Source organism: Gallinula chloropus, assembly GCF_964237585.1.
Source record: "Gallinula chloropus genome assembly, chromosome: 17".
NCBI classification, from domain to species: Eukaryota; Metazoa; Chordata; class Aves; order Gruiformes; family Rallidae; genus Gallinula; species Gallinula chloropus.
This window is the reverse complement of record NC_140102.1, coordinates 5921822-5945377: the sequence shown is the minus strand read 5'-3', so window position 1 is coordinate 5945377 and position 23556 is coordinate 5921822. Positions and strand designations below refer to the sequence as shown.

The window sequence follows — 23556 nt, the reverse complement described above, 5'->3', positions numbered from 1 at the left end:
ACAGCACCGGGGAGGGTGGCGGGGGCTCCGCGTCGCGCTGTGGGAGGTGATGCAAAGTGAGCGGCACCACCGTTTAGCAATTTCCTGTCAGCAGGGGCCTGTCCGAGCCACGCGCTGCCCGTGTCTGAAGGGAACGTCACACTCCACACTCTTGTCACGCTCGCTGCGGTGAAATGAGGGACATTTTGCATCCTGGGTTGGCCCTGAGCAGGGGTTGATGCTTTGCTCTTGTCTCTCAGACGTTAGCAGGGTGATGCCAGCTTGATCCAGAGCCATGTCCAGGTACCTGAAGCACTTCACAGTGGTGGGGGATGACCCCGTGCAGTGGAGCAACGACTACCAGAAATGGGAGGATGAGGAGGAGGTTGGCGAGAATGGGGAGAAGCAGCCGGATTCAGAGGTCAAGCTGGAGCCCACCAGGAGCCACATCTCCTTCCAGTACATGATGAAAAAGCTCTTCAGCTCCCACAGGTTTCAGGTGAGGCAGGATGAGCACAGGCCAAAGGGAAATGAGAAGGACACTTGGCCAAAGGCACCTGTGACAGAAGAACCGGGTGTGGGATAAAGCTCAAGGCGGGTTGGGAGCAGTACTGAGCTTGGGTGTGCTTGTGGAGCCGGGTGCTGCCTTTGAGCTGAGCCATCCTGTCAGAAACAAGCTGCTCTGCAGCAGGCACAGATGTTTCCTGAGCGGCGACAAGCCTCAGTGCGCGCTCGTCGCGGTGTGCGGGTAGAGGCACGTGTTCCCCTCAACTCAAACTCCCTGAGACACCCACCCCAGGCCAGGCAGTGGGAAATGTCTGGGTTTGGTGGGAAGCCAAGTGATTTCGTATAGGTGAGACTTCGCAGGACTAACCCACTGGCTGTGGGAGTGGGAGCCCTGGGTGGGAACAATGGAAAGGTCCATGAAATATAACCCACCAGAATGGGGGAAGCAGTGTTGGGGCTCTGGGTGGTGTGTCAGTGCTGGGAGGGGGTTCACATCACTTCTCCCCCTACAGATTGTGGTTGTCTGCTTGGTCATCCTGGATGCCTTGCTGGTCCTCGGGGAATTGCTTATGGACTTGAAAATCATCCATCCGGACAAATATAATGTAACTCCAAAGGTAAAATGTGAGGAAATGTCAATGTGAACCACGATTTCCCTCTCACTGGTGTTCCAAGCCCTCTAGATAGGAGGACTGGGCAGGCATGACATGAGTGTGAGGACAAAGGTCTCACAGAGACTTGTGTGGCAGCCGCGCAGTGTGCGGGGCTGACCTGGTTCGGCTCATGCCAGCCTGTGCAGCAGCTTTGTGTTTCCTTGAGCTGCAGCAGAATCTTTCTCACCACCCTTCTTCCCAGTTGTTTTCATACCTCCTGGTTGGACTTTCCCAAAGCTACTGGTTGCCCAGTGCTCACTGTGGAAGTCCTTTAGAGCAAATTAAAAACGTCCCCAGCTCTCCTCCTGGTAGAGTCGGATCTGCTGGTGACTCAAGTGGCAGTTTCCCGTGCTGTCCTGCTCACATGCACACAGAAGGGTTTCCTGGCCCTAAACTTGTGCTGTCTTTTTCCCAGGTTTTCCATTACCTCTCCCTTTCCATTTTGACCATCTTCCTGGTTGAGGTGGGCTTTAAAGTCTTTGTCTACCGATGGGAGTTCTTCCACCACAAGTTTGAAGTGCTGGATGGGATCGTTGTCATCGTGTCGTTCATCCTCGACATCGTCCTTATCTTCCGGGAGCACGAGTTCGAAGCTGTTGGGCTCCTGATACTCTTGCGGCTGTGGCGCGTGGCCAGGATTATCAATGGTAGGCACGTGTGTCTGGTGGGGAGCTTTCCCTTTTGCAAGGGCTGGATTTGCCCACCTTGCCTGAATTATCTGGGGTCACTTCTTTGTCCCCTTCTCAAAGCCATCTGTGAGACGCCAGGTTCTGGCTCTCCCAGTGAACTCAAGAGTTTCACCCTGGAGGGTGACCTTAATTAGGCTGTAATTTCTTTGGAGCAGCAACAGTCTTGTGTTGGTTCAATGCCTTGGTGACGAGGGGCACAGCAGCTGGGTGGAAAGCATGATAGGATCCTTCTGGCAGCACTTTAAGAGGGGAGCAGGGTAAGACCCTGTCCTCCTGAACCTACTTCTGTAGCAGAATGGGTTTCACTGCTCCAATGTTCTGCTGCAACTCTGTTACCCCTTCCAGAGATGCTGCTGGGAACGTTCTCATCGCACTTAGGGTCTTTCTCACCTGGATTCAAAGGGTTTGCTGTAAAAATGTCCTCAGATCAGCCTTCACTGGCTCTGCTGTTGTAAATTGTTGCAAATAGAAGTGAAGTCAGACACTTCAGAAACAACTGCAGCTGGTGAGCTTCTGGGAAAGGATGTTGGGATTTAAAAAATGTGGCAATGGGATTGTCCCCAATCCCTGCCTGAAGCCTCAGCCCAAGTGCTGTCCATGCCACCAAGCGTGCTCTTGGTGAGCGCTCTGCACTTGATGCAGCTGTACCTCTTGTTAGTGGGAACGAAAAGGGGGGCTGGGGCTAGGGGTGTACCCTGCAGCCCCTGCTGCTGTTTTGATGGGGAGAATGTGCCAGATTGGTGGCACTGCCCAGGAAAAGGGGAAATGTGAAAGCAGGTTGTGGTTCTTTTTAGTTCAGAGTGAAATTCAAAGAGAAACTGGATTCATGCACAGCTGCGTGAGCCACAGGAACCTCAGTGTGTCTTGACACACAGCTTCACAGCAGAAAGCTAATACTGTGTTTACGAGTAAATCTCCTTATTCTTGTGTGCTTCTGGTTTTCCCCCAAGCTTCTCACCATGCCTGCCTGCTTGGAGCAACAGAGGGGACAGAGAAAATCTGCCCTGACTTTGGGTGTTGGGTGTCAAAGCCTTGGCACGGTTGGGTGCCTACAGGCGCTGCTGATTGATGGGGACTGGGTTACAGGCAGGTGGGGACTGTTCGATGTTATCAATGCAAATAAGCAGCATCGCTGCTTTGTCTTCAGAGAAATGAGCCCCAAACCCCAAGCCTGCTGCCTGCAGCACTAGAAACACAGGCACGTGTCGGTGTCTGCCTTCCTGCACTTGTTCTGTCAACAGCCAGAGAGCGAGCTCTGTTGGGTAGGAAGAATGGGATGTTCTTGATGCTCTTACCAAGGCTTTCCCCAGCCTCCTCGGTAAAGGGTGGGAAGAAAACGCCTTTGCTGTGGGGGCTGAGTTCCCATGGAACCACCTAACCTGTAGTTCAGCAGAGAAGTGACACCCCCGCTGTCGTGAGAACCTGTGAGCCCTTGTTGCAGCCCCACGAGGTGAGGCCAAGCCCATAGGGACCTGATGGTGGACCCTGTCCCGTTACACCAGGAGGAGCCATCAGCCCTGGGCTGGGGCCAGGAGCCTTGTGCTCCAGGCTGTGTTGTGTGCTGCTGTTCAAGCAAGGCTCCCAACCACGTGAAACAGGCTAAAATACAGCCCCTTGTGACAACAACGCTGCCAGTTACATCCCCCCCAGGCACTGCCAAGGGAGAGAATTCAAATTCAGGGTTTGAATGACAGTTTGACTGATTAATTCAGCTCAGAGGCCAGACTGCCTCTTCCCAGCAGAGGATCCGTATCTGAATCCCTGGGGTGGCTAATTTAAAACCCTCCTCATTAAGAAAAACACTTGGGAAGGATGGTTTGAAGATGACAGAACCAGAGCTGGAGAGGAACACGTTTAACTCCTTGAGTACAGGCCCTGTGTACCATTAACCTCCTGCTTGTGGCTGTGTTACATTGTAAAACGAATCCGCTGTGAATTGTTCCACAGGAATAATTCTATCAGTGAAGACCCGCTCTGAACAAGTAGTGTCCAAGCTAAAGCAAGCCAACCTGAAACTGGCAACGAAGGTGGAACAGCTGGAACACAACTGCGCAGAGAAGGTAAGAAAACACTTTACACTGAAACAAAGTTTAGCTTCTGGCTACTCCTGGGGACAGGCTGGCTTGGGATTAGTTCACAAAGTTGTCACTGTCAAGTTGGTTTCCTCATCAGAAAGCTGTGGGGTAAACTGGGCTGAAGCACCACAGCCCTGCCTGTCCTGCTCATCCTTCCCTTGGCTGCCTCTGTTATGAATGAATGGAGGTTACATCTGTCCTAACTCGCTTTAGCCAGGTTGTCCTGTTTTACTGCAGCACGATACATGTTCCAGCAATGGGAAGATCTGTGGGAACCTAGAAAACTATTTTAAGGTAAGAGCAAGCTATAGTAATGATTTGACTTGTTTCCTACAGGAGCAAGAAATAGAGCGGCTGAACAAGATATTAAAACAGCATGGACTCCTCAGTGAGCAGAAATAGGAGAGCAGTTTTCTGTCCTGGAGAGCACAGTGTTGAAACGTACCAGTTGGACCTGAAAGGCTTTTCCTGTCTCTTTGCTTTCTCTTGGATAAGTGTTTTCTATAAACATTTTTCTATTTGACCATGTTTTGATTAGATCTTGGGAATGCAAAAATAGTTTTGCTGGAAAATTAATCAGGCTTACTCCCTGTAAACAGTGACTTCACAAGGCATTTCTTGTACAGTTGTACAGTCCAAACTGCAAAATAATTTAATAAAGACCTATCTTTACAAGCTGTACATCCACAAAAGTACCACTTATTTTAAATAATTGGATTTTTGTGTGGTAATGTTCTTTGTTTGCAACATCTTGCAGAAACTTGCAGTACAAAGGATAAAAATCCAGGCTGAGAAGGACATTTCTTCTCTCCAAGCTGACCGTTTGTCATTAGTACATCTCTCCTTTGCCAACCATTCTTCCCAGGTTGTTGGTAGTTTCCTCATTTTCTGTTGCTGCTTGTGCTGCTTTATTTATACAACGTTCATTTCAAAAATACCACCAGACCCCTCCTTTAGTTGACAATCAAATCAGCCCCGAAACAGAGGCAAACACATGCCATCTCACGTCAAACACCACCTTGTTCTCAGGAGATTTGAGTTCTGATACCACATTCTCTCATCTCTCCTTCCATTTCAAGTTTTCGTTTGGGGTCGGCTGGGCTACAAAGTTCCTTCTGCTTCCACAGCTCATAAATCAACGTGTTAAAGAATTAGACTATGTATGAACAGATGTAGGTGAGTTGGACTGCTGGGAACAGTGAGGTTCCAGAAAAACCCTTAGAAAGCCTATTCTAAAGGACCAGGCTGGTGTTTGAACACAATCTGAACTTTTTCACATACTAGAAGGTCCCTGCAGTGAGATTATTTTATAGTTGAAGAGAAAGATTCAATAAGTGGGAATTTGGAAAGGTGTTGACTGTGGCAGGCGTCTCTGATGGATTTCAGCCCCAGTCAGCAGGAAAGGTCAGGGAGCTTTTCTGAAAGCAGAACTTAACTCTTTGGATTTTTAAAGCAAGGTAATTAATTAGCAGCTTGGGAAAAATAGCTAGAACTGTGTGGCTTATTAATCTCTGGAAATAGATAAAGCAGAAGCCTTATCTAATAGCACATGAGTACTTTAATTAACAATTTAGCTATGCCATTCACAGAATAATGAAGCCTACTTTCCTTTGGAGCTGTACTGTGTCTCTGTGCTCTTCTCCTAGGCAGGCAGCTCGGACTAGTGCTACTTCAGAGCATCCGATGTGCCAGAGGGCTGGTGGCAGTACATGTGCCGACAGGCCAGCTACGGCCGCCATCGAGTTCATACTGCAACCTCTTTTGCTCTCAGCAGAGGTGTAACTGGGAACTTTCCACTTAATATGAGTTTTTTTTCTGCCCTAAAGCTTCTGAGAACTCTCAGGAGAGCTCCCCTTTCTCTTTTGGCCAGTTTTAACCCATTTTTAACTGACAGCCCATCACAGTGATTGGCTAAACCTCGCTGCTCTGGGAAATGGACTAAACATCAGAGAAAACATAACGATGATGATTTGTCCTTTTTTTAGTACATACTCACCTTAGACAAATGGAAAGAAGAAATCAAAGGGTAACTTGACATTAATGGTGGGCCAGGCTTTATAGCCTGGCTCTGCAGGTGAAGAAATGTCAGTGAAAACAACAGAACTTGTTACAGGAATAATCCTTTCCCTTCCTGGGGGAAGCTGCAATGAAAATACAAATGGGGGTTAGCTTCAGCCTTGCCCTCGGATGACAGGTGGTATATTCAGCTGTAAGTTGTGTATAAAGGTTGGTTTTTTTCATACATAGTTCCATCTTTTCATGAATGATGTACAGATTTTTACTGAAGTGTGTTTTGGCGAGCAGCCCATAGTTGTGTTTGAGTGGGAACAGAAACTGTTGGGTGTAATACGTTCTGACGTGAAGCACTTCCTTCAGATAAAGAGATGAACTGGGTCACTGCCACACAGCTGATAACTGAGCAAAACAAGCCCTTCTTTTTCTCTTAAATCCTGTAGTTTAATTACATACCTGCTTCAATGGGGTGGTAGCAATGGATGCTGTCACATTCACTATTCTGGCTTGTGGATTGACTAGGGATCCATATTTAGTCCACTTCACTTCTATTTCAAGCGATACTGGTATTTGGCAGGAGCTCTGAAAAGCGTTAGAAATTCTCTCAGTGACTTGTACAGAAGAAACCACATTAATTATTCATCTTATTAAACTGGCAGAATGCCCCAGAAAGCTCACTCTGGGAGGTTACCAGAGCAACTAGGCCATGCCAGTGCCCTGGACTGCTGCCTGTTCGGGCAGCCATGGCTCAGGGGTGTCCCTGCAGGTTCCCCATAGGTGATGAACCAACTCTGTAGCTGTGCTTGAGGCAGGACTGTTCTACCCATGTAGGGCAGACTTTGGCTCCTCAGGATAGTGCTGAGCTGGCTCTTTTTACTAGGAAGATGTATTTCAGTAATACTGCTGGGACAATATGAAAACCTTAACTCTGCCAGGGCAGAATTCTGAAGCCTAAACTACTAGATTATTATTTTAAGGTATTTCTTCACAAACTGCTGAGTTTCTGGTTACAGAAATCATTCATGTTTAGCTGCAGAAGCGTGCAAGGAACCTAAATACAAGCTGATGGTGAGGAGGTGCTGTCATTTGGCATGTGCCAAGCAGCACTGCCTACCATCAATAGCAGGGGCTGTGCTGCACTGGGGGCAAAGGGCACAGAAGATGTTAAGAATAAATGTAGTGTTTGAGTCACTCAAGTGACAGTAGTTCCTGTGCTTTAAAGGGTTCCTGCTCTCATACTGTAACCTGGCATGAAAGCACTAAGGAGAAATGCTGATTCTGTTTCTTCACTCTTTCAACCTGACTCCTTATGCTTCATCTGTGGCCAGAAGATGTGGCTAGAACTCATTGTGTACCTAATGTGTTGTCCTGATACATAAATGACAGGCCTGGATAACAACTTGATTAAAAGTAAACCCTGTTTTCTACAGCAAGCGTGAAACTCCTCTTGTGTGAATACTCCAGGAGGAGTTTCCTCCAGTTTGTGAGAAACCTCAACTGATGCTGCAGTGCAGGTACAGGTCTCAGGACAGTAAGAGTGTAGAATGTGGTAGTAGTGGTGTAACTTTCACCTGTTCTGAGGTGTGGAGGTGAGTTATCGGCACCCAGTCGAGCACATCCTGGGCTTGAGAATTTCCAAATGAGGCCACATACTCAGGGAAGCTTTGTCCCTTCAGTAAATTCAGGAGGGTTTCTGTCAAAGGCTGGCACTTTGTAGCTGCAGTAATTCTTCCAGGAAAGAGAAAAAAAAAAAAGATGAGTTAAAGCAAAATCCGTGGGTTTGGCACAGTAATAACTTCTCCTTGCTGTCATGCACTGTTGAAGCCTTCTGGCTAGAGTTGCTGATGTACACAATCCTTTCAAGAGAAAGACCATTGTTAATTAAATGACATTTTTAATAATTAAATACTCCCACAGCAATTTAAGTGCCCCAGAACCTCAACAGATCTTAATGGAAAGGGCTGTCAGAGGGTTAAGAGCACTAAATAAAATAAAATTCAAAAAAAAAGGTCCTCTTACCGTAACTTGCAGCCTGACATCATGTTATAACCAAATAATACCGGGGCTCTGGCTCCCTGTGCTGCCAGACAGTCCTGGTTGGGTGCACTTTGCAGAATGGTAAGTTGACTGTATTGGTTACTATTCTGAATGATGCCAGATGTAACACATGGTTAAAGGGAAATTCAATACTTGATATATATCATGAAGAAAGAACCTTTAAATGTATTCTTAAAATATACCTGATAACTCTATAATAGCTCCAGATTCCTCTGACACTGTGCAGAAGCACTAGAGTGTACAAGGAAGGTCTAAATCTGCCTCGCTAAAAAGTCCCAGGAGACTGCAGTCAGGACTGAGTCATTCTGTACTTCTAAACCACAGCCAAAAGCCCCCACACTTCTGTTAAAGAGCAAGTAGGGTTTACAGATGTCCACCCTGGCATGTGTTTGTGAAGATGGCCCAGAACAAGCGCTGCAAACAAAATCTCACCAAGGAAAGGATATCCTTGTGGCCGGAAACCCGCCCTTACAGGCAGTCCAACAACATAACCAGGATTGCCACTGAGAGGAACCGGCTTTGTATTCACCTGCAATGCAAAGGTAGGGTATTAGTTCTTATCCTGTACTGAAATGGTTGGAAAACACAGGACTATTTCAGGTATTTTAGGACTATGAACTGCCCTGAACAATAACAGTAGTGAGACTGGTCTGTAAGATCGTAACGGTTCTCTAACACTGGGGCAGGCTCTGCTGGATAGTTACAGAGAGGCACAAAAAACCTTCTAAAAGTGAAAAAAACAAGCTTTGGAGACCTTTGTTGCCCAGTTCTGAAGTGTTGCCTCATTCTTGTATCTGGGGCAAGTTACATTTTACCTCGCTGCTAACAATTGTTCTGATTCGAGTTGAAGAAGTTTTGTAATTAAATGTCTTTCAGCAAGTCACCCGTAACATCTCCAGCAGTTACCTGAGTAAAGCTGATTTGAAAGCTCTGCTGTATTGAAAGTGCTTCTTTGTTAATCGCCCCCAAGACAAAAGCAGCAGCTGCTTCTATTATTTCTCCTGCGCCTGTGTAGGTAACGTGATAACTCACCTGGAAATTAAACATTTTAGATATTAATTAGGACAAATACATAAGCATATGAAAACTGGGGAAAAGGAATTTAGAACTGGGTGCTGTTTTCCTTCTTCCTTGCTTAAGAAACACTCAACTAACACGGTAAACTATATCCTCAAGTTGTAGAAAGGAAGGGCCTAGAAAATGGGAGGAACTGGAGTGCTGCTCAGTAGGTGACTAGTCATTTTACAGCCATTTTACAATGACTGTGCATTCAAAATGCAAAGCCCTGCCTTGGTAGCTAAGGCAGGAGAGGTGTTGATAAGCACTGATGCATCAGTACTGATATGACACTTCCCATCCAGATGCCGAACTAGCTCTCTCCTAGAAATTAAGACACATGGGTTGGAAATACTGCCTGTTTATTCCAGTTTGTCATTTCTTGTCTGCAAAGGGAGAGTGTATCAAGGAAAACAAGAAAATAATTGTGGTCTGATCTGGCAGGCAAACTCATGAGGTTCACGCCGCAGCTACGCTGGGAGACAGACGTACAAAGGACTTGAGTGTCATCAAACAAACCCACTGGTTAGTGGTGGCTGGAAATGGATCTATAGTGGAAGCTTACTGCTTCATAAACCTCTTCTAAGCAGAAGCCAAACGATGTTGACTGTGTGTTCCCCTGTCTCTGCTACTGCCTAGCCTAAAATCATCTTCTCCCAAGCATAAGGTAGATTCTAAGCTCATGGTACTGTCTGTTAAGTCACATACACACAGCAATAATAGAAAAGGACTTCAGCCCATCTGTGTTACGTTGCATATAGTTATTACTCTGTTGCAAAACACTCTTTTATCCCAAAGTCAGCATTTCTCCTGTCACATTTCCTTTGGAGATGTCACAATACACGGAACCTGTGCGAGGCCTTTCTCACATCTCACATCAGGAATTGTTTGATGGATATATGGTCTCCATCAAATGTGAGCAAGAATAGAACTGTTGTACCTACCCCAAGAACTACATTTACACACAGTCCATCCACAATCACAGGGAGCCTGAGGACATTGCTGCCATTAAGTAAAGTCTGTGTTCCATTCAGGGACTGGAAAGCTATGGACTGGACAGTAATATTAACCTGAAAAACAAATTCATGCCATTTCTGAATGTTATGTAGAATTATTTTTGGCTTTTTTTTTTCTTTCTTTCTTCTGTGTTCTTCTATCTGTCACCCTTCTGGGTTTTGTTCCACAGGGTCAGCAGTCAATAATCCTCTGAACAACTGCTACGTTACTGGTATTGCTCAAGTTCAACAAAAGGTTCTGGTTTTAAGTATTGAGAGTTACTTAAAAAAACGACTTTTATATGAGGGGCATGTGCCAGGCTTAAAGGTTTGCAAGTAGCATGTTATATTGATGTTGCCAAGTATCATTACTGGTAGAAAAGGATAGATTTTTTTTTTTTTTTAAATTTAAAGATTAAAGATAAAGTCCCTGTTCTGATGAAGTCAGTGATAAACTCTCACTCAACACAATAGAGAATTTTGCCCCCAGCTGCTGCAACTGAGTTAGAAGGATACTTACCATCTGACTTGATCTGGGTACCTAGAAGAAAACAAAAGAATAAACTCAAACAATAGCAAAGGCACAACCTTTAGCAGTTAAGTAAAGCAGTTAAGGTTTAACCCCTTTGCCTGTCTACTTTTCTATCATTACAGTAACTTTTACATCATGGAAGTGACTGGATATACTGTGTATCCAGTCTGTATCTGGGCAGTGTGAAAATAACTGTTCTTCTTTGTGACTAGAAGGCACAATCTTACAGTTTGAGCCTCTTCTTCCCCTGACAGTGTGTGGGTAATTGCTGCATGACTTCCATCCCTTTTCCATCAGGTTTAGCTTTGCCTGCACTCCCAAGACATGCACAGTGCACTCAGGGTATTCGATTTGCAACACTGAACTAAGAAACACTGACAGAGTTTACTTGCATCAGAAAGGTGACCCAAGAAAAGCATCTCAGTTTGGCACGTACTGTTACTGTGCACCATCATATCGCTTGACCTACTGAGGGCGTCAGAGAACACTGTTCCTACTGCAGATGTGTGCAGACACTTGTAACTATTCAGAGTGCCAGTTTAGGAAGTCTGCCAGGTTTGTACCCAAAGGACTAAGGTTTTGTTGTCCTGTTCTGGCAGTAATGAGTCCATAGTTTCACGGTTTCTAAGCAAAGAAATGAGAAGCCAGTAGCCTTCCTGTTATACAGCATGTGGACATGCACAGTTGCCCCACTGGAAAATTTCCACCAGATTTTCATGGGAAGGCAGAAATGTCTGTAAAATACCCACAGACTGCACCATTCCATCTAAAGCTTTATTTTTGTAGTTTGCTAACGAGTGTTTGAGTCATATCCTTGGGAAGGGACCAAGAAATGGATTCTGACCATGAAGCAATGGTCTGCAGAATGATGACAGGCTACAGAAACCAGTCTGCTCATCTAATCTCATGGCATGGAACACATTCTTGTAAGCTGCAGACCTGGAGATCGTGCAGGTAAAGTCTGTCACATACCTGTACCAACACTCTGAGGTACAGCTCAGCCATCAGAACTGAATAAAAGTGCTTGTAAAGATTAGACTCATCCTTTAAGGAAGTCTTCCTTCTGACTAGGCTAGAGGGAATGATCACAGCTCCTACAATTCTATTTATCTGTGACAGGGGTGATGGATTTTGTTTCAGTAGGTCACTGACAGACAGAAGTCCAGCCTCGCTGCTTCCTCCTATCGACTCATCTTCCCACCAGCCAGGAAGGCAAGCAGGGGCAGGCAGCTGTGCATTGCTTTGACAGCTACACAGCACACACTAATCTTAGCATGAAGCATTATGATGTTATATCAGAGAGGATTCCAAGCAACCCCAATGCCCTTTGGGTCTGCTGGACAGGCTGGGGTAGACAGCAGAGATGAACTGCAACAATTACAGACCTTTGCATCACTCAGGTTGCCCAGCCTGGCAGCAAGCGTGGGCTCAGACAGATGAAGTTTTCTGAAGGAGATGGCTTATCAGTCTTATCACCCAGGGCTCTCAGCAAGTCTTCTTGGGCTGGTGTGTTTTGCCATTTCTTTTGCTGGGAGCTCCACCTGCTGGCACTGGAAACGCTCCCTGCTCTGCCCTGTGACCACGCTGTCCCCAGTACCAAGTCACTTTTCGATTGTCACAGCCCATCTTCAGCTCCCTTTGGGAAGGGGAGCTTCCCACAGACCATCTCTAGCATCTGTTCAGCCTTCTCCAGTTTTTGTATATGATCCTTCCTGAATCTCCAATGTACTCTGGACAGAAACCTGACCTCTCTGAAGCTGGGCTGTTGTAATATAAGAAAGTTATGTAGCAAGGACAGAGAATTCACCTTTCCACCTAAAACATTCAGTTGCTTGGAGCCTGTCCTCAGGCATGCTTTCTAATCTCCAGTTCTGCAGCCACCAAGAACTCTAATTTTGGGTGCACGTGGAAGCACTCAAATCCTTTCTGAGGCAAAATCTTCTCTGCCTCTTCCACAGCAGGATGACTGAAATACTTGTGAGCAGCCCATTGCTGAATTCAGCAAAGTCCTCACCAATCAGTACGATCCCATCTGGGAGAGTGCGAACCACTTAGTGGGCTTTCCTTTCCTGAGAGCTTTGGAATCTCTGAGGACACTGGAAGGGATCTGACTCACTATGGAGTATTAATTACATTTATTTAATTTAAATAATTGCATAAAAAAAAATAATAGTGAAGAGTATGCTGTTTCTTGATGGCTTTCAGCTTCTGGAAGGAGCTATCAGGTGAGGGTATTCTGTATTTCAGTTTCAATTTTGCATGCAGGATTTCTTTGTCTTCTTGAGTATCTTTAAAGGGCATTTATTTATACATGTACATTGTCCTCCAGTTCAAAAAGGAATGAAAGAGTTAGCTTATCTTTCAAAAGTAACCACAGACTAGATTTGGTAGTAGATTGGGTACAAACAAATTTGCTCTCAGTGGGGTAAAAGGTCATGTTCTTTGAGGAGTCTCGGAAGGCTTCACATGCACGGGCAGTACCTTGCTAGTAAAAACTGAGGCTTGTATGAAAGGTATATATGCAGAGGATTAAACATCACAGGTTCTTCTTTAAGTACAATGTTCTACCAACTCTTTAAAACCCAGAACTGTGCACTAGGAGCCTTTTCCAGGCTTCTTGGAAAAGCCTGAACACACACAAAAGCATAAAACTGCTGCTGCGGTGTCAGCTCAGTGACACAAGCTTGCCTCTTCAAGGCTATTATTATTGTCAGCTAAGCAGAGAACACTAAATGCTTGAAGTAAAAAAAACATTCCCAAAGGCTTTCTGTATAAAACTCTGGTACACAGGGAGAGTTTATTTTTCTCCCCAACCCACAACTGAAAGATCCAAATAGATCACCATAAACTTTAGTAAATAGAAGTCACTTAATTCTGGAGATGCAAAGAGATACGGTCAGCTGTATGGCTGCTTCTAATCATACTTACTGCTAAAATGCTGGAGTTGATATAGAACAGCATGCTGACCCCTTGAACGTCACCACATTTTTCCACACTTACTGATCTAGTACATTTTGTAGCTTGGTTTACTAAAAACCCTGGAAAAAAAGCCATAAAGTATTACTGACTGAAATTAAAGAGCAATTGTGAAAAGTTCTTTCACAGTTTTCCAGTGGTCATCACCATGATTCTTATGATAGCATGTTTAATAAAATTCAGGTGCATGGGTTTGATTGTGGTTATGCCTTCCTTTTTTTTTGGTTTTCCTCACCTCCCCCACTGCAGATTTTGAGGAAACTGTGTGAAAGGTTAAAATGTAGAGCTCGAGCCTGGAAGTCTGACTTGACTTGCATTCAGGCTGTGAAAGGAACTTTGTTGTATCAAAGGGATGTCTTACAAAGGTTGGCACTTAGGTCTTGCTTTGTGCAATACCCTCTTCCCTCATGGTGTCACCCTTGTACTATTTTGTTAAACTAATTATGCCAAATAGGATGTTTTATTGTTGGATCAACAGCCCATAAACAAGACTCTCAAGGATTGCACATCTAACTTTGAATATTTAATATAGATCCAACACAACTCCCAATCTATGTCTAAAAAAAACCCAGAAAAAGAGAAGCTAGTTGAAAAGTATTTGTTCATAATCTTTATCTGAAATTACATTTGTGTGTGGGCCAATTTAAGATCAAGTCAGAACAGAACACTCTAAAGCAAATAAGCTGGAATTCAGATGCATTTTCTAACCTGCAGGATTCATGTCGGAGCACCAAGAGGAGACAACAGGACTAGGCAGCCTAAGAAATGCATCCACTGTCTGTATAGGAACACCATACTGTCAAACAAAACAACATATTCAAATATACAGGTGTGTTTCAGTCCATGGAAAGCTTTAGAACATTTGTATTAACAATAAATGACAGTAAGAGAAGGACGTATTTCCACTATATCTGTCAATATTCTAGATTATGTTGTGCATCAATTCTTAAGCAGCTTTATGTTTACAACTGCAAACCAGCTACCTATTTTTCACACCTAAAAAAGTCTAGTTTCCTTTTTAAGTACACTAACACAAAATGCAACACTTCCTATATTCACATTTCTATATTTAATGACCAAAAGAAAGTTGGTCTTTTCCAGAAGAACTGCATTTTTTAAAAAGCAGATGCAAACAATGCTCCCTTGTCCTTTTGTGAAGCAATCTAATATTAAATGAATCAGATAATTACCTCATATCTGTAAGTTTCATTGGCATCAGGGGGATTTTGAGCATCTGTGTTCCCATTCCAGCTGTCAGGCTCAGCACTGAAAGCAGCACTAGTAAACCTCTCAAGCAATTGGTCAAAGTTTTCAGAAGTAGGCATTTCAGGGGAACGGAAGGACAGTGCCTGTTCATCTGTCAAAGCATTTTATAGTGAGATAGCTTTTAGGATAAAAGATACAGTAACAGTATTTATTAACAATTGTTTCTTGTTGCTCTTTCAATCTTTCTCTTTTCTTTAGGAGAAAACCTAGGTGGTAACTTAAATCATCATTTTGCCCTGATCCATGAAAGCACAAACTCAAGTTTAAGGAAAGAGATAAGTCCCTTTCTTCCAAAATCATGGTTTCTAACAGCATCATATGTTCCAAAACAAAGACATGCCAAGTAGTGCCTACAGTTTCCATGCTAAATATTCAGCTTACAACAGCGTAATTATAGTTAAATTAAGAGAACACAGTACTGATCACTTACTTCCCCTGCAAGTCACTTCAAAGCTGGCCACAAAGGATTTGTACCACTGGTTCCTATTAAATAGTTACAGCAGGAGATTGGGATGGAGTCAGTTTCCCATGAGACAACTTTAAATGTGATTTATTGAGGATGTTAAACTATTTACTAAAATATAAAAAAAACCCAGCCAACAACTCAAGACCCCATTTTTTTCCCAACAAAGACTGATTTAGAGAATGAGATGTTTAACTCCACAGCTTCACAAGTGAAAGGATTACAAGCACAGAGAATAAGCAGTTTTCTGACAGGTTTAGACTGTTTCTGGTATTTAAAGAGCTTATAAAAATAAGAGCACAGTGCTTAACATTGGCAATAACTCTACTTACAGTTTGTAGCATGAATGCAGAAAAGACTGGGATTGACTTGATCGATTAATTTAAATATCCTTTCTGGTGGATTTGCTTCCACATCAAGCGAATAGATGGCAGCTTTCTGACTACAAAGATGGCTGTCACCTCTGCAAACAATAATAAAATCAAGAATACACTAGAGCATAATATTGAGCATATTTTAAAGTTCTTTTCATGTATTGAGGCAGCATCAAAAAGCACTAAAGAGATTACTCTTTTAAACACAATTTGGATAGCAATTGTGTCTCCTTAGGAAGTTTATATTGTTTTATACTGTGTGCTTAGTAATAAAGAAAATCATTCTCCAACATGTTTTAGCTAGGTAAAAGACAGAGCAAGGGAAAGAGCCTGACAGTAATATTAGAAGTAAAATGCCAAGTTGGATGGGATCCAGATGGTGTGAGACACCAGGCAAAATGCAGCTCAGAAACACATATACAACACAAGTGGGAAGTCTGACCTTTAGGGCAACGTGATGACAAGTGGGGCAGAAAAAAAGATCAGTTTTGTGAATATTAGAGTAATATTCACTTGGGGGTGGTGGTGGGACAAAGTCCTACTTGAGATGTGCACGAAAGAAACGGCAGGGTGAGAATCCAGGAGGTGAAATAACCCATCCATGGGAGGTGAAATAACTCATCCAACTGAGAAGTGTTTGTAGATGAGCTGTGGGCTCATCAACAACAGCTCAGAACTGCAGCCGTCTGCGCAGCCAATGTGCCAGCTCATACCCTGAGGAGTACTGGTGTGTCCTACATGCCAGAAATCCAAGATGATGATCCTTGGGAAACCAGTACTTAGGAAGAGTTTAAGCAGTCATGGGCAGATATTGGAGAAGTGAAAAGACTTTTAAAAATATCTTTTTAAGCACGGAGTCAAAACTCTTCCATGAGGTGAACCATTCCTTAAGCAGGATCACATCATAAATCAAACACCCTTTTCCTGCTGTTTCAGAGACCACATAGCCTCTTACTGCTGGCCAAGCCCTTTCAGTAACTAATACAATTATGCAAATGCATATAAATCCAGCTGTGTAAATAATTATTTTCACAATAACAATTACACAAGGAAATTCACAAGACTTGCAGGCACTGAAAATCCCATGGATTTTCCTGAAAAATGAACATTTTACACAAAAGAACGTGGGGAAAGAAATACAACTTCATTTTCTGCATTTTTAGTTGACAAAGACAGAATAGTCACCCGAGACAATTAAGCTGTCATTCAGGAAGGCGTTGATTAGACCTTTCTGATATATATAAATATCTATAAATGGGTAGCAGTAGTCATTGTGTGCAAGAACAATAAGAAAAGTCAGTCTGGGATGACTGCTAATTCAAATTTCAAAGCACCAAGAATAAACCCCGGGGTTCAGATTGGCATAATTTATGCAGAAGGTGGGTTGAGGAGCTGTACTTAGTGTTCTCAGAAGTCACCAAAAGACTTTCTTACATTACAATTTTGAAGTGAGCTTTCTTTACTCCTTTCTGAGCAGATGAAATTGGGTGAAGGTGTTTTCTGATAAACTAAACAGCAAATAAAACAACTACCAGCATTTATTGATATAATGTTACATTTCACTGTTCACAAAGCAACAGGCTGTCAGTGAAGCAGCAGATTGGGAAGCTGACTTGTAAAACAAGGATCAAAACAATTAAGCCCTGAATCGATCAAGTTTCTAGCTGATATCATAAGGCATAATGAAGAGGTTACTGATAAATTGCTGATGACCAATGGAGGTGGCCAGATGGTCCCATGGTACCAGCTTCCTTAACTTCCAGACACTGCATCATATTGATGAAAGTCTAAAGATGCATTACTCTTCCCTCAAGGGAAGGTATCACCACCCAAGCACCCACAGACAGTAGAACAACAAAAGAAGAGAAAAGCAAAGGAGCGCAAGCTAAGAAGAGGGAATAAGGGAATGAGAAAGCAGGCTGGGAGGGTGATTTGCTGATTTTCTACCTGGTTAGGGCCACAAGTTTACAGGGAAGGACTGATGAAAGGGTTGGCAGGAGTTAGGATTGCAAGGGGTTAGAAACTGGGGAGAGGACAGAGCTCTTACAGACACACGTAGCAATTAAAGCAGTGCTGTATGTCGTACAGCTATTCATCCACTTACGTGACAATGGGAACTGAGCATGTAGTAAAGAGACTGAAATCTGCTGCGGTGCAATCAGGGTCACAGCAGCAATTTACATCACACTGTGCCACCAACAGATCACAAACACACAGCTTGGCAACTGGAGGAGAGATTTAAACCAGAATTAGAATTGGAACTTTACACGTTACAGCATGTTCCCTAACGCTTCCATTTTTCACCTTGCCTTATTTTTGACAACTGTCAAAAGACTCTATCCAAATTCACGTGCCTTTTTGGGTTTTTAAAGTCAGTTTTTGAAGCCATCTTTTCTGCTACCTAGCAAATCTATTTGGAACACAATGAAGAAACCAAGGGCGTGTTAAAATCTGATGGTGTGTTCCCTGCAAAAATCAGAACAGCAACTTGAGTTAATAGGAAGTTGGAAGTATGAAAATACACTCAGCCCAGTGGATGATGGGGAGATAAAAACATGGTATGCATATCTGCTTCTTAAAAAACCCCACCAAAAATCCCCATTTTGATAGAGCAGCAAAATGTTTACAAGTATTGAGCACGTCACAGGGTCCAGTAATGTATTTTCCTGACATGCCAGCAAAACCATAGTTGGCTTCTTTGAAATTGTTTTTTCCTCTCTGTCTTTAGGCTGTGAAATATTGTAGTAATAGAGCTTGCAATTGCTGGCAATGCTGTAAACTGTCTCCATAAAATACAGTTGGCAACTTTGTAAAACAGTCTTAGGTCTTCAAGTTCTTCAAAGAACAGACACTACATTACCAAACTGGTTTTGAAAGTTGCCATTCTGTAATAAATCCAGACTTAGGAATAGCCCAGAACAAAGAAAATTAAGACCAGTGCTCTGCAGGCAAGGCATTCAAAGAACACTTGTTTTCATAACTGGTGCTTCTTTTATCTCAACTTGACTGTTGCCCATTTCTCTACAGCCTCCTCAGTGTTCTCTGACCATCTAAACAGCATCCAGGTATTTCCTGGAACCTCTGAAGCTCTGACTGTTCTGTTAGCAGAGCTTAGCACTGGAATCCTTAGCTCACCTTGTAAACAAGAGAAGTTTAAACATGGACAATTAGATTGCAAGTTTATGTCTCCAAGATCAAGGATTTAAATCTCTTTTCCCTAAGGAAATTAAATTAAACACTCTGGGACGTGTTTAATTTGGCAAACAACCTTGCTAAAGGGAAGCCAAGCTAATGGCAGCAACACTGGGAAATCAAAAGTTAAATAAAAGCATATTTGTCAGTTAGAAGACAGTGGTCCCCCATGTCCCTCTCACCTACGCTGCCCTCCAACAAGTCAGTCCCCAACCTAGACTGGTACCTGGGGTTGTTCTTGCCCAGATGCCAGACCCTACCCTTGCCCTCGTTAAATCTCATTAAAGCTCTCCCAGCCCAGCTCTCCAGCCTGTCTGAGCATCACTGAATGGCAGCACAGCCCTCTGGGGTGACAGCCACCCCTCCCAGTTTTGTGTCCTCAGCAAACTTGAAGACAGTACACTCTATTCCTTCATCCAGGTCATCAATGAATACATTGAACAGTACAGACCCCTGAGGGACTCCACTAGACACAGGCCTCCAGACAGACTCTGTCCCATTGATCACAACTCGCTGTCTTCTTCCCTCCAGCCAGCTCTCACTCCAAATTGCTACTCAACCTTCCAGATCACACTTCCTCAGTACTGTGTGCACAAGAGTCTTGGTGCATAGGCAGAGATCTCAAAGCACACACAGGCTGAGTGTAGGTCTCCTGTGAGGCCAAGCTCTGCCCCATGGGCTCAGTGCTGGGTGCCGGGCAGGCAGAAGAACCTGTCCTCCATCAGCACCAACCCACAGGCCTGTGCCTGCTCCCCGATGGCTCTGCAGAGGCTTACTGAGCCCGCCTTTCTCGGGGTGCGGCTAGAGAGGGGCACTCTGAGCGGTGCTGCAGCAACCCCGGGAATGCCCCGGAGCAGGGACCAAGAGCCCAGCGGCGGCAGAGTACCCAAAAAGAAGCTGCGAGCGGAGCTTCCCTCGGCCCGGGAAGAGCCACCGATACCCCACAGACCCCATCCCACCGGGCACCCACCGTCCGTGACCGGGGCCGGCCCACTGCGGGTCCGCGCCCGGTCGGCAGCGCGGCTGTCTGGTGGCGCCGCGGGACCCGCCGCGCTGGCCAAAGGCTCGGAGACAAACTCCGCGCTCGTGTATGCTGCCCGGAGCGGCAGCAGCAGGAGAACGAGGAGGAAAACTCCACATCTCCACGCCGCAGCCATACCAGCCGCTCCCGCACCGTCCCTAGCAACGGCGCGGTTACCAGGGAGCGCGGAGCATCACGGGAAGGCTTGTCGCGGGGCATGATGGGAAGCGGGGGGTACGGCCGCGGGGCATGATGGGAAATGGTCGTGCGGCCTGGCCGCCATGGCGGGTGGTGGTGGGGGTGTTGGGCTGTGGTCTGTGTGGTCGTGTCTGCCCGCCATCTCCCGCCTCCCTCTGCTTTTCTCCAGGCAGGGAAGCAGCTGGCGAGGCTGCATGCAAGGACTGTGGGTAGGCGTGGCCTCCCGTGAGGCTGCCCCGCTCGCCTGACTGCTGACAGGGTGGTGGTCTGGAGTGTGGGCTCGTTGTACTCAGCCCCCGCAGAGTGGGCCCCGCGCTGCAGTGATCCAGGTGCCTGGCCCCGCAGAGCCAAGCCACAGGCAACAGGGAAAGGTGTTGAAGGACACACAACTCCTTGAAAGAGTCCAGTGCAGGGCCACCAAGATGATAAGGGAGTGGAACACCTTCCTTATGAAGAGAGGCTGAAGGCACTGGGCCCCTTTGGCTTGGATTAGACTGAGGGGTGACCTTATTAATGGTTATAAATATGCAAAGGGCAAGAGTCAGGAGGACAGAGCCAGGATCTCAGCGATGGCCAGTTACAGGACAAGGGCAACGGGTACAAGCTGGAGCAGAGGAAGTTCCATGTCAATGTAAGGAGAAACTTTTTCACTGTGAGGGTGACGGAGCACTGGGACAGACTGCTCAGACAGGTTGTGAAGTCTCCTTCTCTGGAGACATTGAAAGCCTGCCTGGATGTGTTCCTGTGTGATTTAGTCTGGATGATCGTGCTCTGGCAGCGGGGTTGGACTAGATGATCTTTCAAGGTCCCTTCCAACCCCTAATGTTCTCTGGTTCTATGATTCTGTGTATGGCATATCAATCTAGGTAGAAACCATGTATATTGTTCATGCAAAAACATTACTGGAAAGCCATACACGAAAAAGCCCCAGATGGAATGTGGGCTATAAAATCCTGTGTTTAACATGTTTTTGCAACTGTTTTCAGTAATCTGCTTTTCTTAAAATAATTTTTAAAGTCTCACTAATTTATTTTCCCTTTGGAAAAATGCCATAGGTCCCTAATCATAGAAACTTTAAGTTTGGAAAAGGCCACTGAGATCACCAAGTCCAACTGTCTGTCCAATACCAGCACATGGACTAAAATGTTGTAACGCTCAATGTGTATCCTCATTCATTAATCTCACTAGCAGTCTTGAAATACATACAGGTATTTTTATACTAATTTGGAAAAGCTGAGCTGGAGAGTAACTGAGTGATTGAGGTTCCTTAAGGTTATCTCACAGATCTTAACATCCAGGCTTCAGTTTCAACCAAGAGATGACTTTTTAAAAACTAAACTTGCTGAAGTTTGTCTTCTGCATTATCTGATCAAAAGGAACTTTCCCATTTGCTCTGGGTACATCGTTACACAGTGTTTCTTAATTCTCTGACCAGGTTTGTTCCTGTCGTCTCAAAGGGAAACCGACAGAAGCTCTAAGACCAGAGGTAGGCATGTGCTCTTTTACATTTCATACACTTGACTGCTCTCCATGCCAGCCACATCATCTCAACAACACAACTTCATGCTGAGATGCAAGTTTAGTCCATTGGAGATGCTCCAGCTTCTTCCATTGAAAACTGAAATAATTCCATGATGTGCACAGGTATTTGTCACTACTTTTGGACTGTCCTCTGTTGCACAAGAAACTGTTATTCACAGAGGTGTTGCTGAGTTACTCAAGGCAGACTATTCTCTTTCTCATGCAGCAGAAGGCTACCAAAGGCATTTGATATTATCAAAGAGCTGGTAACTTAGGATGGATTTGAAATAGCTCTGTATTACGTGGCAAAATCCTGGAGTCATCCTTTGTTTGGAAAGACCTCGTTCTTCTGATGACATAGGGACATGAAGGTGAGTGTCCAGGTTACCCCATTGTACCTCAGCCCCCTGCATGCCTTCAGTTCAGTACCAGTCTCACCCAGCTCTCCATTCTGCATTTCTTCTGTGAAATGTAACTCAAAGTTCCTGAATTTGTCTTCTTGGGAGGGGGGAAGAACTGATGTGTTTAGTCTCTGTTTCTTCACTGTTTCTGAGATTACTCTGATAATCATAGAATCATAGAATGGTTTGGGCTGGAAGGGACCTTAAAGATCATAAAGTCCCATCCCCTGCCATGGGCAGGGGCACTTTTCACCAGCCCAGGCTGCTCAAGGCCCCATCCAGCCTGGCCCTGAACACCTCCAGGCATGAGGCATCCCTCACTTCCCTGGGAAACCTGTTCCAGTGCCTCACCATCCCCATAGTAAAGAATTTCTTCCTAATATCCAATGTAAATCTGCTCCCTTCCAATTTAAAACCAACCCCCCTTGTCCTATCACTCCATGCCCTTCTAAAAAGGCCCTTCCCAGCTTTCCTGTAGGCCCCTTGAGGTACTAGAAGGTGCTATACAGTCTCCCTTGAGCCTTCTCCAGGCTGAACAAGCCCAACTCTCTCAGCCTGTCTTCATAGGAGAGGTTCTCCAGCCCCCTGATCATCTTTGTGGCCTCCTCTGGACCCGTCCCAACAGAAGGATTCAGTTGGAAATGTTCCCTCATTTCCTTTCATTGAGGTCTCATAAATGATGTTTCTAGTGTTGGGTTTTTTTCAGGCTTGAAGAATAACAATAACTTCAAATACATTTTGAAAAGTGACTGTAAGGATGGCATCATAGGACTCTCCCTTTTTGCTTCTCACTAAGGACTGGCTGCAGCTGTAGAGGGGAATGCATGCCTTTATTTGGAGGAAATCATGGGAATTTTTAAAAAGCAGTATCTTTCATTATCCTACAGTAGAGACACCTGTTGACTTTGCCAGTTTACTTGCTTAGATTTGCATATTTGTAGCTATGTTCAAGACAGAAATCACTGTACTACTCTGAAAACTCTATTGGCTTTGGCCCCACTTAATAAAGCAGGTAGGCAGAGGTTGTAGAAGTCACCTGAGGACCTAGTAGAGAGTCTTGCAGCTTCAAGAAGAAGCAGCAGGCCTTAGGCAGGGAGCAGCCTCTTCATAAAGCAATTCCTTCACTGTAGGATGTGGCAGCTCAGTAGAGCCATGAAGAAATAGGTACACACAAACAGAATGTAGCAAGTGAAGCCCTTGCAGGAAGAAACACAAGGGAAATAGAACAGAACCTGCCTTTGCCATACAGAGAAGAAAGGCAAGACAGGAGTGTAAGAGAAAACATCTGAATATCCCACCACCACAAACCCCACCCTTGTGTTACACTTCTGAGGCAGGTTCCAAAGAGCAAACTTGGAGGGCAAGACCAGGACATTCATATATAATGCCTGTTCTCCATCACAGGGATTTCAATTTATCCTATTAACAGGAGTTAATTAATAATTCAAAAGGGTGCTGTTATCCTCATGTGGGAGGTCCTACAAAATGAAAATTCAAGCAGTTTAAAATGCAGTAGATGGCTATTAAAAAACATTTTAAGCAGCAAGATTTTGGTGTGCATTTAAGCATTACAGCGTGGCATTTGCC

General features: G+C 44.7%; 2 protein-coding genes across 2 annotated transcripts; one reads left to right on the top strand and one right to left on the bottom strand.

Moving 5' to 3' along the window:
• Window positions 1-274: 274 nt before the first annotated feature.
• On the top strand, window positions 275-4333 carry HVCN1 (hydrogen voltage gated channel 1; the record flags this gene model as incomplete). The annotated part of the gene is made up of 5 exons (XM_084272033.1): window positions 275-478; window positions 999-1103; window positions 1555-1786; window positions 3776-3888; window positions 4240-4333. 5 exons carry the CDS (start codon window positions 275-277, stop codon window positions 4303-4305), a joined length of 720 nt encoding a protein of 239 aa, XP_084128159.1. The 3' UTR covers window positions 4306-4333.
• A 359-nt stretch (window positions 4334-4692) lies between these two features.
• TCTN1 (tectonic family member 1) lies at window positions 4693-19985 on the bottom strand (the record flags this gene model as incomplete). Its single annotated transcript, XM_084272031.1, has 15 exons — window positions 4693-4806; window positions 5900-6044; window positions 6373-6498; window positions 7488-7644; window positions 7936-8076; window positions 8421-8503; window positions 8881-9006; window positions 9975-10100; window positions 10546-10566; window positions 13486-13595; window positions 14242-14329; window positions 14724-14890; window positions 15595-15725; window positions 17741-17861; window positions 19799-19985. 14 exons carry the CDS (start codon window positions 19983-19985, stop codon window positions 5901-5903), a joined length of 1728 nt encoding a protein of 575 aa, XP_084128157.1. The 3' UTR covers window positions 4693-4806; window position 5900.
• Window positions 19986-23556: the final 3571 nt, after the last annotated feature.